The 15,220-nt window shown below is 39.6% G+C and overlaps 1 protein-coding gene across 7 annotated transcripts in view; it reads left to right on the top strand.

Moving 5' to 3' along the window:
* The first annotated feature begins 2,765 nt into the window (after window positions 1-2,765).
* Window positions 2,766-15,220, top strand: part of CACNA2D1 (calcium voltage-gated channel auxiliary subunit alpha2delta 1) — a 499,516-nt gene continuing 487,061 nt past the window's right edge. For 2 of the 7 annotated variants that reach the window (XM_078442515.2, XM_060632340.3), the window contains exon 1: window positions 2,780-3,252. In XM_078442515.2, the coding sequence (XP_078298641.1) occupies window positions 3,158-3,252 (95 nt within the window). In that variant the 5' untranslated portion in view covers window positions 2,780-3,157. Of the gene's footprint in view, window positions 3,253-15,220 lie in introns of all 7 variants that reach the window. The other 5 variants (XM_078442517.2, XM_060632338.3, XM_060632343.3 and 2 more) reach the window with 5 other exon arrangements.

Raw genomic sequence — 15,220 nt, 5'->3', positions numbered from 1 at the left:
CATGGCTATTAGGTCATATTGTTCTTTGTTCATTTTTAATAAAAATAAAATGTACATAAACATTTACTTACAGTAGCAATTCAGAGTTAGCCGAAAGTTAGAAATAATAAGTTGATCATAAGTAAAAGTCAATGCTTTCCATGAACTAAGTATTTTGGATTAAACTTTTTTCTAGAAATGATTAATACAGACCTCAAATCTTCATTAATCTTCCTTATTAGATTATTTCCTCTTAAATGCATAGTAGAGATTGATTTCTGACTTCTTGCTTACGGATATCCCATAAGACAAGTTTCATCATCAATCCTTATGATTTATAAATATTTTACCCGGAATAACAATAGTTTTGGTGAATAAGCAAAATTTTATTAAAATTAGTGGGATATGGTCTGGCTTCCATGGAATTTTGCAAAATAACTGAGCTGAAACAATGCACTGTAGGAGGCTATGGCTAATCCAACAGGCACATAATGCTAGGTTGTGAAATTGATCCTCTTTTAGTTATCATACTTTAGAAATAAAAGCCACATTTTGAATATCCTCATTAGAAAGGTTTAGACCGATAAAGCCTTTAAGAGCAAACCTCACAACAAAGCATTAAGCAATGATTTAGGCTTACAGTTGATAACCAACACCTTCAAGAAAGAATTATAGAAGCAATATGTTTCTTCAACAGCTTCAGATATTAGAGAACACAGTGCTTCGTCAGAGGGATCCGAAGAAATTGAGATCTGTCTCAAAGGCCAAAAGTTAACTGTGAAGGCTGACTTACCTTCTCTAGAAGTTTATTACATTCCTTTTGTTCTTTAAGCTCTTTCTCTTAGCTGTCAATGGGATATGATGCACTTCCTCCGTAGGAACTCTGAAGTCATCATTGAAATAATTGACAGAATATGATACAGTATTTTTTTGTAGGGAGGCTATTATGATACCAACATATCACATAGACAGTAATGGGCATCTAATTCTGCTATTCGTAATCCCCATGCTGCGAAGGAAAACCTTCTGAATCATTAAAAATTGAAACAAAAAATGAAGGAGTTGACTATTTGGTTATCTAAATTTGGAGTGGAAAGCTATCTTCAGTTACCTGAAATATCCTTCCCAAGCTCTAATTCTCAGTCCCATTACATCCCACTGCATTTCTCATTTGCTGGCTCCTGCTGCCACACTCCATGCTTAGGAAAAAACAAACTAAGTTAAGTCACGGTGGGGTGCCTTTTGTGAGGCCGCTCAGAATAGGAAGAAAGAAAGAAAGAGCAAGCTAGAGATGTAGAGAATATAAAGAAAACAAACAAGGCACACACAAAAGGAATAAGGAAGAAGAAAACATCGCCAGGTCAAGAATCATAAAATCACATACATTTAAAAATTTTTGCTACTAAGTATTATTGGTCTTCTCTGTTTGGGGAGAAGCCGGATAATCAATTTCGAATTAATAAATTCTCCTTTCACAAGCTCCTCCTGAAACTCAAAAAAGAGCTAATGAAAAATCTTACAGCCACCCCATAATTACAGCTTTTACGCATATGCAGGATGGTCATACTTTTTGCATCAGAAATGGCATTCTTTTCACTTCCTGCCAAAAGTGCCCCAGTACAGCACGATAGGGAGTTTAAGAATTTAAGATATTCAAGGAAACCTTTCCACCCCTGGCACACCACTTCCTTCCTGAAGGAGGCCTGTGCCCTGGGGAAAGGCCTAATCCCAGACCCTTCTGCTCTTTCTAGAAGGCCTGAGCTGGCCCTACCAATGCTTCTCCCGGGGGTGGAGGTGAAACGGGTCCGCCATTGCTGCTCCCACCCCCTCCCTTCATTCCCCCTCCGCATTCGAGTCCGTTTGGCAAGTTGCCACCTGTTCCCGCTGTATCCCCGGTTCGTGTTTTCACACTGAGGAAGTGCACTCAGCCTGCAGCATCCCTCCCTGTCAAGGCAAGGCAGCCCAGTGGCTAAAGCAGGGCGTTTTGAACCTTTTGGAGGTGGTGTCACTAGGATGTTACAAAGCCCTTCTCCCCAGCACTATTCTTCTGGGAAGGAGAATTGGTCCCTTCACCCCTGTGTCCTACTAAACGGCAGGTCTGGAAAGATTTTACAGCTTCAGGTCTTTCTCTGACAGTCCTCAGCCCGGCCCTGAGGCTCCGTCCTCGTCAGGTGAGCCCTACTTGGACAAGGGGGCCGCTGGCACAACTGTCATTTAAGCCACGCCAGAGGCTCTCGCCTCTGGCACTCCAGGGCAAATAAATAGTGCCACCTGGTAGAGTCGAAACTGGTGCTTTAAAATGCAAATACAAACCCCTCCTACATTTGTTGTCACATCACTTCTCCACGATTCCTAGGCAGGCGGTGGATTCTGCGCCCGGGAGAAGGGCTGGGGGGACGCTGCCTGCTGGTGCAAAAATAACCCCCGAAGACGCGAGCCCGGTACTCGGCAGGAGCTCTGCAGCCTGTGGATGCCCGCTGGGCGGCTGGCTGTCCCCCGGGAGCCCCGCGGGGCTGGGTCCGCTCCCCCGCCTCACGCCGGGCGGCGGGAGCAAGCCGACGCCGACTTTGGGAGTTCCTTTCTCCCTTGTATGGAGGGCTGCTCCGGGCCCGTCTCCGCCCGACTGCTCTGACGCCCAGCCCTCCTGCTGCCCACCCCCAGCCACCTCCCTCTGACTTGCCCGGAGAAGCCAGACGGAGCCTCTCGCTGCCACAAGTCTCTCCGCCTGCCATTCCCCCATTCCTGCATCCACCCCCACCCCCTCCCCAGCGCCGTCACCCCTCCTCCGCCCCCGCCTCCGCCTCCGCCTTCTCCCCAGCAATCAGGAGAATAAATCAGGCAGGAAACCGAGAGCGAGAGAGATAGCGAGAGCGCGCGAGCGCCGGGGGACTCGCCCAGGTCTGTTTCCAAAGTCGCCCTTGATGGCGGCGGAGGCGCGGCAGCCGCGGCGCGGAGCAGCAGACGCGCGCTAGTGGGTCCGCCCGCCGCCGCCCCTTCCCCCGCGCGGGGTTCGCCCCTGCCGCCCCCCGCGCCTGTCAGCGCTTCGGCCCCGGGCGCGCCAGCCTTCCGGACGCCCGCGGTCCGGGCGGACTGTGCTCCTGGTCCTCCGCCCGCGGTTTCCAGCACCGCTCCTTCCCCCGGCCGGGGAGGGAGGCGGGATTGATCTTCGATCGCGAAGATGGCTGCTGGCTGCCTGCTGGCCTTGACTCTGACACTTTTCCAGTCTTGGCTGATCGGCCCTTCGTCGGAGGAGCCGTTCCCTTCGGCCGTCACGTAAGTCGCCGGGCCGGGAGTGCGGGCCGAGGGGTGCGGCGGGAGCTGGGCGCGGGAACCGTTCCCGACCAGCAGGGCTTTTCAGCCCGTGGGGGTGGGGAGCGAGCCGGGCTCGGATCTGGAGAGGCCGGGGTGGGAGGTGCGCGCGGCTCGCCGCCGGAATGCGCGCCGAACCGGCGTCTCGGGCGCCTCGGTGGGGCCGGGCTGTCCCGGGAACCGTCCGCCGCCGACGACTCACGGCGCCTCCGCCCAGCTCTGCAAGGATTCCCTACACTGAAAGAGTTTAGCTGTGCTGGGGCGAAAAAGTTTCCAGCCAGATACCCGCTGTCATCAGACTCAGTCCGGTAACAAGTTGCGTTTGGGTGGGTGTTTTACAAATAGGTAATTTCTGGCTTGCTAGGGCAGCGTGAACTCTTCCCTCACTTGGCCCTGGGGGATGCTCTCCCGCTGCTCTGGTACCCAAACTCGTTTAGGTCCCAAATTACTGGGCGCACTTGACAGTCATTCTCCTCCGAAGAGTGCTCACCCAACGCAGCTGAGAGTGCTGTCCACCTGGGGGTCTCGCAGGTCCTGGGACCACACCATCCAGCCTCCTCATCCTGCATTTGAAGCATCTAAGTGCCGGTAGACAAGCTTTTCCTGTTCTTAAAATGAATAGAACCTATTCTTTGAGGGAGGGACGATCGTCTCCAGAGTCTCCTGCAATTTTCTCTTATTTTTAACATTTCTAAAATAACTTAAAAAATTCGCTGCTGCTCTGGAAATAGAGCGCTTAAAGGTAACTGTATAGTCACACGGCAGGAAGGGAATGAAAAATAATTCTCTTGGGTTTGAAAAAAGAAGCAAAGTCAGTAGCTCATAAAAATATATACACGTTTTAAAATGCGCTGAATAGCCTATGGGGCAGGTTGGGAAAGCATTTATTTTGGTTCTTAAAGGTACTTTAAAGCTTCTAAGAGTAGGTGATCTTAAATGGATGAGTCACTTTAATGCATTTTACATAACAAAAACAAAGCCCAAGGTAGCCTTCCCGGTATTTATGCTGTTGGGAATTATTTGCTGTCCTTTGTTGGCTGAGTGCTGAATCCTGGAGTTTTTGGTGGATGCTAACAGTGAATCTTTACCAGTCGAAACCCTGCAGCTCTTATTTAAGATGCAGCTTAAAGTATTTATTACATTAGGTGCCGGTGCAAGAATCTGAAGGATGCCCATTCTAACCCGGAGAAGGGGAGTGTCTAATATTTTTCGTCACTGATTTACAGTCATGTCCCTTTTTAGATAATCTTCCATAAAAATGATTGCAGATCCTTTTTGTTATGAAGCGAAGAGGAAAATACCATCTGTAGGTCTTAGTTTAATTGGCAGGAAGTTCCAAGCGGATATTTTGAAATATATAGAGTAAGAATTACTTTAAAGATGCTTCAGAATAATTCACTCTTAGTAGGCAATTACACTTTTAGTGATTTACTTTTTTTATTCTTTTTGTAGCTTGGCCTATAAAGCTAGAACTCAAGTGACTCTCTTGCGTTTGTGTCAAATGAAGAAGTGGCTCTTTAAAAAGGAATCAGTGTGTTCAGTTTACATGCTTTTAACGTGTTGTTTTTTTAACTGACAATTTATCAATATTTGTTTCATTCGGAGGGAATACACCATCACCCCATTGGGGAAAACGATGGCTTTTTAAAGTGCAACAAAATACAACCTTCTATTCCTGAACATACCATTGTAAAATATTAATGAACAAATCCTTATTTTTGAGAAGGATACCTACAAAAAATGTTTTCCTAAAATTAAAATAATTCAATGTTTACTGTCAGAAATTCACTGGAGACCAGAAAGAAAATAATTGATGAAAAAAGGAATTAGGAAACCACAATTTCTTTTCTTTGAAAGGGTTTGAAATTTATTTTGTAACAAAGGAAATTGAAGACATTTTCAAATAGTGAAACGTTAATTATTTCGTGGAATAAGCGCTTAATAAAAGACCTTGTAGAGCTAAGTCAGTCTCCTGTAGGTAATATTAACACTGTTTTTGTAAGGCTTCTGCATCTTCAGTAATTCATTTGAAAAGTTAAAATACCATCTTCTAAGGACAGGAGAAATGATAGTTGACATTTGTCCCTCATGGTAGATTTCTGAATAAACTTCATGAAATTTAAAAAGGTACAGTATTAATTTCATCAAGGTGTGCCATTGCTTTTCTTCCAAGAAAACAATTCATACGGAATGTTTACCATGATAAATCTCAAATGGTTGGGAAAAAATTCAAGTTTATAAAAACTCAGTACAAAGATTAGAGTATCACTAAAGGCAAATTATTACAGTCCTATTTCTAAATTTGTCTAGAAATCATTAATAAATTCTTTTGTTTTTTGACAATTTTACTTTTCCCAGGAAAAGTGGTATATATAAATAGTTTTTGAGTAGTTTAAGAGGAGAAACATGCCATTGAGACAGTATAAAATTAATTGTGCACTCAGTGGGTGGGACTTGAGTTAGAATTATAATACAAACTTTTAATTTTTTTAGCTAGTGTTTACAATAATATTAAAGGCTTAAGTTTTATTATAATAAAAAAAGAAATAGTGTATCATTCTAAATACCTTCTTTATGCTGTAGCATATATTGTCATGTAGCATATTCTTCTTGATTAAAGTACAGTAAATGATTAAAGTTATAGTTCTAACACCTAACCCTGAAATAATGAAGTGTTGTTTTTGTTTGGTTTTTTTTTTTTAACCCTACCAAGAAAGGAATTTTGATGCAATTTTTTTTTGCTGTTAGGTTTTTCTTCTGGAAATGATTGTCTCAGTAAAGTGGGAATCGTAAATATGCCATATGGTAGCAACCATCTAATGTATATTGGTTTATATATAAATGGAAAACACATCATTTTTATGTTATAGTACGCACATGTTATATTGGTAGTTTAAGATATAGTTTTCAAAGAGGGAGTTCTTGCTTGTTCTAGAAATAATTTCTTGGCACATAATCGAAAACACTTCTGTTTTAAAACTCTGGATAATATGTATTTGGCCAGTATTGTAATGCTAATTTAAATCTGTTGCTCTTTATTTTAGAATCTATTTACAAATCCATATTTAAAGAAAAACACTGTAGTGTAACTACTGTTAATGTTAAACTTTTATCTCAGTCATATCAAAATGCCAATCAGCCAAGAATAATTGGCTGAGAGCCCATTGGTATATGGGGATTTTAATATAAACTAATATAAACTTTTAATATAAACTGTAATAGAATAAATATATTAATATATAATTATATAATATAGATAAACTGTGTAATAAAATAAATATATTAAAAAGAATTATAGCTATCTACAGGAAAAAAATATATCTCATGAGAGAATAGTACTTTGGGGTTTAAATACTTGAGATGTAAATATTTTTTCTGTTATTTGACAAATATATATTTAAAGACTATGGAAAATAAATTTTTTATTTGTGTCATAACAGTGGAATGCATATCTTTTTCATGTGTTAGAAGTGACATAATTATTTTCATGTGAGCTTAACAGTTTCTGTTCACGTACTACATGCACAAGGAAGTGTGCCCTAAGATGAGATATGAGATAAAATATTAAGTGTAAATTAAAACCTAAAAACATTGAACATTAATAAATCCCTTTCTTGGATCTTTAATTTGTTCTCATAAGCTTAATCGTAAGATAACATTTATTATTCCACAGGTGTATGTTTAAAATATGCAACAATACATATATTTTTCAGGTAAGTAGTAGCATGATGTTAAGTTTCTTAATGTTTATATTTGGGTATATGTATAGCTATTTGGATTGGCATTTGAATGAGCATTAGGCAGAATGTAATGTATATAGTCTAAAGAATTTTTTTGAAAGGTACATGAATCTAAGGTTATTATGGCTTACAAAAAGGAGATAAAATGTACCTTTATTATTTTGTATAGCTTTCACTATTTGATTTTAACTTAATAAATGTATATAAAATTAGAATCTATAGCACGTTGTTCATTGTGAAAATAGAAATTTTACCGCTCTTTTTCTTCAAAGAAACCTGACTACACAGATACTTTTCTATTTTTTCTCCAACATTGATAAAAAATAACCTAATGAAATACTCTTCATTTTTGGGTTTACACCTGGTAAGGTTTTGCAAAAATATGAAAAAGACATGCAAATTGTGTATTCAAATTTACTATTTACTTTTAGAAGTATATATAAGAAATAGCAATGCATTTCGGAACTTTTAAAATAACTTAAAATATTGTACCCATAACAAACTATTATTAAATTGATATGTTTTCTGGAGTACAATTATATAGAACACATACACAGAAATTTCTTTTTCGTATTTGTTAATAGAGATTTCCAAGAAAGCAATCTGTTCTTCTCAATTCACATCTTGTTTTCTAGTGTCTGTCTTCAAACTATTTATAACCTTAAAATGGAGACTTAAATGGTTAAAATAAAATATCTTAGGGAAATCACCTGATTTGTTTATTTCCTTCATTATCTTGCAGGCATAGACATAATCAGAGTTCTAAGGTAAATCATACTCAGAAGTTTGAAAAAAAAATCAGAATTTGTTTCATTATTTCTAAAAAGTAACATCTGGTTGTTACTGATGTGTCAGCCTTCCATCATTTGTAATAAAAGAGCTGTTTGTTGTCGGATTTCAAAAAAACATTTAAGCTGCTTATGGTGGGGTAGGAACTCTGTTCTGTTACCTCCAGTCCGCATTTGCGGACTTGGCTTGGAGTGTGCATCAGACACTGTGTCCCACAGTGTCAGCCACTTTGTCTTTTCATGGACTATGTTTAGTACCACAGATGTTCCCAAGCCTTTCATATGGTTGCTTTCCAGTAAACTTGGAACTGTATGGAGATGGTTAACCATGTAGCTTACCCGTGATTTATCTGTGTGTGTGTGTGTGTGTGTGTGTGTGTGTGTGTGTGTGTGTGCACAAAATCGTGAAACTGGTTGTGTCATATTTACAGATTTGAAAAAAAAAGGCAATTGATTTTAATGTCAACTGAACTAAAAATGGTGTAGTACTTTGTGAAAACTACGATTTTTACCTTTCCCGTGAGGGTTCAAAATATCAACATAGCATAATCAAGATAATTTGTCTATATTATAGTATTTTGTTTATTAGGGAATATTTTTGTGTGTGTGCACATATTACATACATACAAATGTGTGTGCGCACACGTATGTATTTTTTTTAACCTTCGTCAAGTGGTTTGCTGGGGTAGAAAAGCCTCGCTAGGGCAATTTTATTAACAAGTTTCTGCCAACCCACAACTGTTTTTAGGGACTGAATCTCTTTCAGAATATTTTCATAACACTAGCATTTCAAAATAATTTGTCAAGAATCAAATGAGATATTGTATACAAAAACCAGGTTGTAATGCTCAGTTCCTGTAGAGACAAGTTATTAACATAATTGATGACTAACAAATGAAGTATGATTCTCAAGAAGCTGTTGTCATCTTTTTAACAAAATAACTGTGGGAAAGAAGGTATTGCACTTGAAATGTTGGGCACCTATTAAAAGGCCTTTGCATACTGAGCCATTTTTATTTTTGCCATTTAGATGTGGGATACTTAGAAATGTGTACAAATTAAACCTTTGGTGTGACATGCTTTAGGAACAAAGGATAAGTGTGAACAGTTTTAAAAATGTTATTTGCAAAATATAAACTTTTAGATTTGTGTAATCTAAATAATATTGAATGACTACTGTAGTCATTCAATATTACTGCTCCCTTAAAATTGCGATTTATACAGATTTTAAAGAGAATAAACAAGGAAGAGGTTGACACTGTGGCCTTAACAAACTGGCACACTTTTACAGTTAATTTCAATAATGCAGAATCAGGTTGTTACATATGAAGCAATATTTAAAGTTCTCTTTGAATATGAATGCAGTATATTTCTGGCTAAATGTTATTTTAACATTTGCTTCTGCTGATTTTTTTTAACCATATGCTTCTGCTGGATTAAAAAAATAGAATACATTTTAAATTCTATATCATAAATGGAAGAACAACTTAAACTAGAAATGATGGCAATGGATAATAATGGTGTTGTCCATTTAAATGCTTCTGATTTGGGGATAATCTTACTGTCAATTTGAAATTCTTTTTTCCTGGGTTGTTAAAAATTTATTATAGTTGTCTCCTGGCAAACTGAAAAAAAGAAAAAAAAAAAAAAAAACTCCTGTATTCTTTTATTCAGATAATTGCTGCTTCTCTGTCTCTCTTTCATACACCTACACATTTACTGTTAATCATAATTTATTATTATTTGCATATAACACCAGATCAAATGGAGAGTTTTTGGTTTGTTCTCTCCCAAGTTACCCGTGATTAGACCTCAGGGCCTACTTCTGTAAATCTTCTTTGGCTATTTCCGAGGACTTTCTCTTACTCTCAAATATTTCTCTCTATTGGAAAATTGTTGAGGGATTCTGATGCGCTCATAAATCTGTTATACATGATCAACACTTGTCAAACAGTCTAGACAATTGTTTCCTCTGACATTTGCCCACATACTGTGGGGGATAATTAGGGGAGAGAGGAGAAAGAGCTAATAAAATTGTTCTGTCTAAGGTGCCTACTGTCAGGCTATATAAAGGGATGGTTAGGCATTAATGATGTCTTATTTTGAGGGTTAAGGGAAGAATGGCTCAGTAAAATAAATGGGCTTAGGCACACTTAGAAAATCTGTTTTAGAAAAGCCATCAAAAGGTGTTGTGAAAATGCCATGAGAAATGACGCATGTGTCTGTGAGGCAGACAAAGGAGCTTTCTGATTTACATGGTGCAAATTTACATTAAGGATGCTAAAGGGGGCGATTGGTTATTTTTTAATTTTCATTTTTTTGCCCATTTCCCAAGTGAGTGTGGTTATCCTAGAAATTATGTTGACCACATGTAATATTCATTTATAGAGGCCTAAATAATTATACTATGGACACGCACCTTAGATACAAAAGACAATGTAATTGTCTAGATCAAAAGATAGAAGCAATTAAACATTATCTTTTTAGGAAACCCATGGGAAAATGGTTAATTGGATAAGAAACATTAAAGTATAACACTTTAGTAAAAGCTTACTGATCATCAAAAAAAAAAAAAAAAGAAATTCTAGGAGTCAATTTCTTCAATTCGATTATAAGAAGTGAAATAACTTTGCAAGTAGGTAGGCTTCTAGTTAGTACGTTGAAGACCTCTGACCTCTAAGTACCTAGTACATGTTATATTTTAAAAATATTTCTAAGTTACTCTCTTTTTTAAACATCTTTCTTCAGATATTAACATCAAATGTAATTTAATGGTTAATGTAGTTATTAAGTGCCAATTATGTAGTGCACTGAACTATATAGTGAGCATCCAAACTGAGGAAGGGAGTCCCCATTGAAGGCATTTACATTTCAATGCCCACTGTAAAGCTGTGGGATCTGTCAGAGCATGAGCAAGGTGAAGCACCTAGCATGCTGAAGAAAGTCTGCTTTGTATTAGGCATAGGGCTTCTGGGTGGGAAGAGATGTTGTTGGGATGGGGCCATTGGTTTGAGTCCAGGTTATATGATGTTTGCATCAGGGCTCTATTTCTACCTCACCCGAGGTAGGGGATGGGCAGCGTTCACAGCAACGTGGAAGTTTATGGGATCCCAGCGCTACATTCACAAACAATGTTGGTCTTCCTGCTGAGATTTGTTCGCATTACAAATAAAAGTAATATGTTTTGAATCACAGTTTGTAGGGCCATCTGGGTGTCTCGATAGGTTGGGCATCCGACGTCGGCTCAGGTCATGATCTCACCGCTTGTGAGTTCAGGCCTCGTGTTGGGCTCTTGTGCTGACAGCTTGGAGCCTGGAGCTTGCTTTGTATTCTGTGCCTCCCTCTCTCTGTGTCCCTCCCCTGCTTGCTCGCTCTCTCTCTCTCCCTCTCTCTCTCTTTCAAAAATAAATAAAGATTAAAAGAAAAAAATTGAATCCCAGTTTGTAGATGACTATTTCAAGCGGGCCGATAGCTAAAGCAGAGATGTCGAGAGCCCTTAGTAATCCGTTGCAGCATTCCCAGAGTGAGAGATGCCCAGGGTCCACAAAAGATCAGTGGCAAGGGGACAGCAGAGCAGACGTGAAACCTGATCGAGAAGTAAAATTTCAGGTGCTGTGGGATTTGGGGAATCAGGAAGAGCTAAGTCAGAGATCATTCTAAGATCTCTATCGGGTAGATCATGCTACAGTGAACTTTGTAGACTAGAGAACAATGGACAAATGTTGGGGGTGAATGAAGGTAATCGTTTCACTGTTGGACATTTTGAGTTTTCAGTGTCTCTGTAGACTATTAAGTGATTAGAAATACGTATCTGTAGGGGCTTTGGATAAAATAAGAACAGTTCCAGTAGATATTGCAGACAGAAGCATGGTTTCAGTGCCTTGAGGAGTTGGTAGCAGGTGAGGATAGAACATCAAGTGCAGATTATTCTTTCAAGGAATGGCAATGTGACGAAAGAGAGATATAGGCAGTTTAGAAAAGAAAGTTTAAGGGAGTTGGTATTCTTTTCTTTACAGTATTAGGAGTTTTATTAGGTCATTTGGGACTGTACATAGCAGAAACCCGTAGGACTATGCTAGATCAAAAGAGGAAATGTTTTTCAATGGTAGTGGCTGGATGATTAATCATGGGAGTTAAGGTCAAGGATGTACCAACAACTGCCAAAAGGGGTGGGGCTGCCGTCAGGATCACCTCTCCTTCCAGTCTCTGGTTTTCTTTAAGTCGTCATTGACAGGAAAGAGACAGTTTTTAGAAAAAGGCTCCTGGAGGGTGGGGAAGGTTGTAGACACAACCAAATAAGTGTTACCAGACAGGAGGGTTGGGTTTATCAGAGGGAGAAGGCCAAATGGTGCAGATGAGAGATGAGAGAGGCCATGACTGATGCGTGAATGTTCTAACAGAGGCAAGTGAGGAAGGGATCAAGAGGAAAAACAATGTCTTACAAAGTAACTTCTGAAATATGAAACAGCCTTGAGAATTAGAGCAGATGGTTGGAATATTGGATAGACACACTTTTAATTTGCTGGAGATGTTTTTGGAGAAGTGTTCCAAATTATAGATTCCATTCTCAAGAAGGAATGACATGATTCAGAAATGTAATACATACACATCAGTAATGTCCAAATTTTGAGATGCACCAACTAGTGTTTTTCTTTATTTCATAGTGACAAAACTCCAGTTCCCCACTAGAGTCCCTTGGGACACAGCAACATTTGGCTCCCTTTTGTCTTTTTCTTCTACCTTGTTTTGGAGAGATTATGTTGAAGGTCTGTGTGGTTTTGCGGTTTTAATATGTGCATTTGTTTACAGTAGAAAGATGACAGATATCAGTGAAAAGGGAAAAAAAAGCAAATAGTTCTTTTGCCAATTTAGCATTATATATTTGTTACTTGGCATATTGGGGTGCGTTTACTGTGTCTAGTCTTAAGCATGGGGCAGAAATTTGAATTGCAGCAGATCGTTTTTGAGAAAACAAAATAATGACTGTGATAGGATAACAAAGCACTGACAGGATATTCCTGCAAAGCCTGTCCCTGGTCACCCCTTACAGAGGCATGTCATGTCTCCTGAAGGCCTGGAAATCACTGGGGCAGCTGCCATCACAGTGGTTCCCTGAGTTTCCAATATGACTGAATGAATGGAGAGGATCGCAGGTGCCACTGGATCTAAGAATCAGTCTTGATCTCATTGGTCCCAGCTCGGTGTGGAAAAACCACTCTTGTGGTTTGTAACAAGAGATGAGAAGAATCAGATGAGAAGAATGGGCTATTTATTTCCCTTTTGTGACTTTGCCCTTTTTTCTCTCCCATAGGTATTCACACGGTATTTAAGCTAATTTTGATGTCTCTTCCTGCAGAATGTCTGGGCACTAATTACTGACAACTATCTTCCAGTCATTGTAATATTGCTTCCTGATCATTTTGAGCTTCTTCCATATGCCAAACACTGTAAAGTAACACTGCATGTTTTTTAAGCGATCCACCTTTCAAGCCAGTCCCTTAAGATAAGTATTAGTATCTTCCCTGTTTTGCAGATGAGGAAAGTGAAACTTAGAGTATGAAGAATGTTTCTGAATTTTCTTAGGAGCTAAAATTAGATCCCACCTGGCTTGATACAGCGTCTTACACTTACCTGCTGTAGTTTGCTGCCATTTTACGGCAGGAGCTTTGGTATGTTAGCATCCGCCCTGGTCCACTTGTGGATGGCTGCACATTCCAGCAGTGAGGTCCAGTGGAAAGAGGAGCCATTGTAAAGCAGAGCAAAACTAACTCTCAGTTTCAGTTTCTCCATCTGCAGAACAAGGATAATATTAACTTAATCCTGAATCACAGTGTTATATTATGAGGATCAAAGGAGAGGATGCTTGGGGATCTCTGAAGGACTGTTTAATGGGCAGGCTTTATTATTTGTACCACATGTGATTTTTCTGCCTTCAAGAGATCACGAATTGATGACTAAGGTTTAGCGAGCTAGATTATTGTGCTAATATATCACTCGGGCCATTAGAAAAGCCTGAAATGAATGGGAAGAGGAATTGCTTAGCAGGCCTTAGAAATGTCTCTTCCTAAAACTTGTGTAGCCTTTAATAATAAACAGGAGATGAAAGGAGTAGAGGGAATGAAGTGTTCTGTCTCTGGGTCAAGGACACAACCTGTGTCCTAAAAGGGACCGTGAAGACAGCAGAACCATAGAGGATTTGATGTGTTTTATCTTGACATTTTGGCCAGCACCTGTTGTATGAGAAGCGTGCCACAGGAGGTTGAATCTATTTTTAAAAGTCATCCCTTTGCTGATAACCTCTCATTTTCAAACAAAGATGTGAGTTTTCAGCTTCAAGACAGAATATTGGAAAGTTAATAAAGCCGTGTGTCCTTAATGTTTATAGAAATGATTCCAGACATCCCTACAAATTGGGTGAGCACAGAATAGTAAAACCGAGACCAGTTGCATTTTTAGCAACCAACACAGAAGTCAGTCCAAATCTGCCAAGAGCATCCTGGAAAAGGCCAATTTTCATTTGACTCATCCAACTGATAATTAGTTGGACTCATTTAACGCCACCCCTTCCCTTTGCAGTATAAAGGGAGGTCAGCGTATCACAAACTCTTATCTTGTGTGGTGAGATATTGAACACCTAAATAAAATTACTCCTGCCCATGTTTAATCGACTCCTGGAGGAAAGGGATGTTTTAGATGAAGCTAGGCGTTAATAACATGACTCATGAGTACAACTTGGTGATACCATTGAAGCAGCGTGCTTTCAAGCGCCAGGAACCTGCCTCGTCATGGCAGTCATCTTGACATTTGCCACAGAAAGGAATGTGTAAAATTCTTATGATGTTTGTCACTTTAAAAATACCAAGCCCTTCATTGCCTTGACATTATATTAGAATTGACTAAATATGCATCTGCGAAAATGTAAGGGGACAGGCAAATGGGCCATGGGAAGCCTCTGGAGGATGGGCACAATGGAGGGTGTGCAGATTGCTCTAAATTAAACATGTAGAAGGCTTGGTTGTCTCTCAAAACACCTGATTGTCCTGTTGATATAAATGTAGAAATCAGAATTAATTTTCATGAGGTAAAACGGTATTGTGCATGTGTAGCTCGGGGCCCAGGGGATTGATACATGGTGTTAGGTCTGCTGGTGAATAATTGTTTAAAATTTATATTAATACTCTATGGTAATAAATAAGCTTAGGGGAATGGTAACTCATCACAGAGCAAACCATGTATGGTAATTAGATGAGGTCATTCATCTCCTTAAATGATCAGATGTGACACAATCTGTCTGTGTGGTGTCTAAAAGCCAGCTGAGTCCCTGGGTGTAAATGACCATGACAGAGGGGTGCTTTGAGGGTTGCAAGCCATGGATTTGGTCCTACCCCTTCTGGGTTTTTCTAT

This window comes from Panthera onca, chromosome A2 (genome assembly GCF_046562875.1).
Source record: "Panthera onca isolate mPanOnc1 chromosome A2, mPanOnc1 haplotype 2, whole genome shotgun sequence".
Lineage (NCBI taxonomy): Eukaryota > Metazoa > Chordata > Mammalia > Carnivora > Felidae > Panthera > Panthera onca.
Note: the sequence above shows the minus strand (reverse complement) of the source record. Positions and strands in the feature narration are given on the sequence as shown.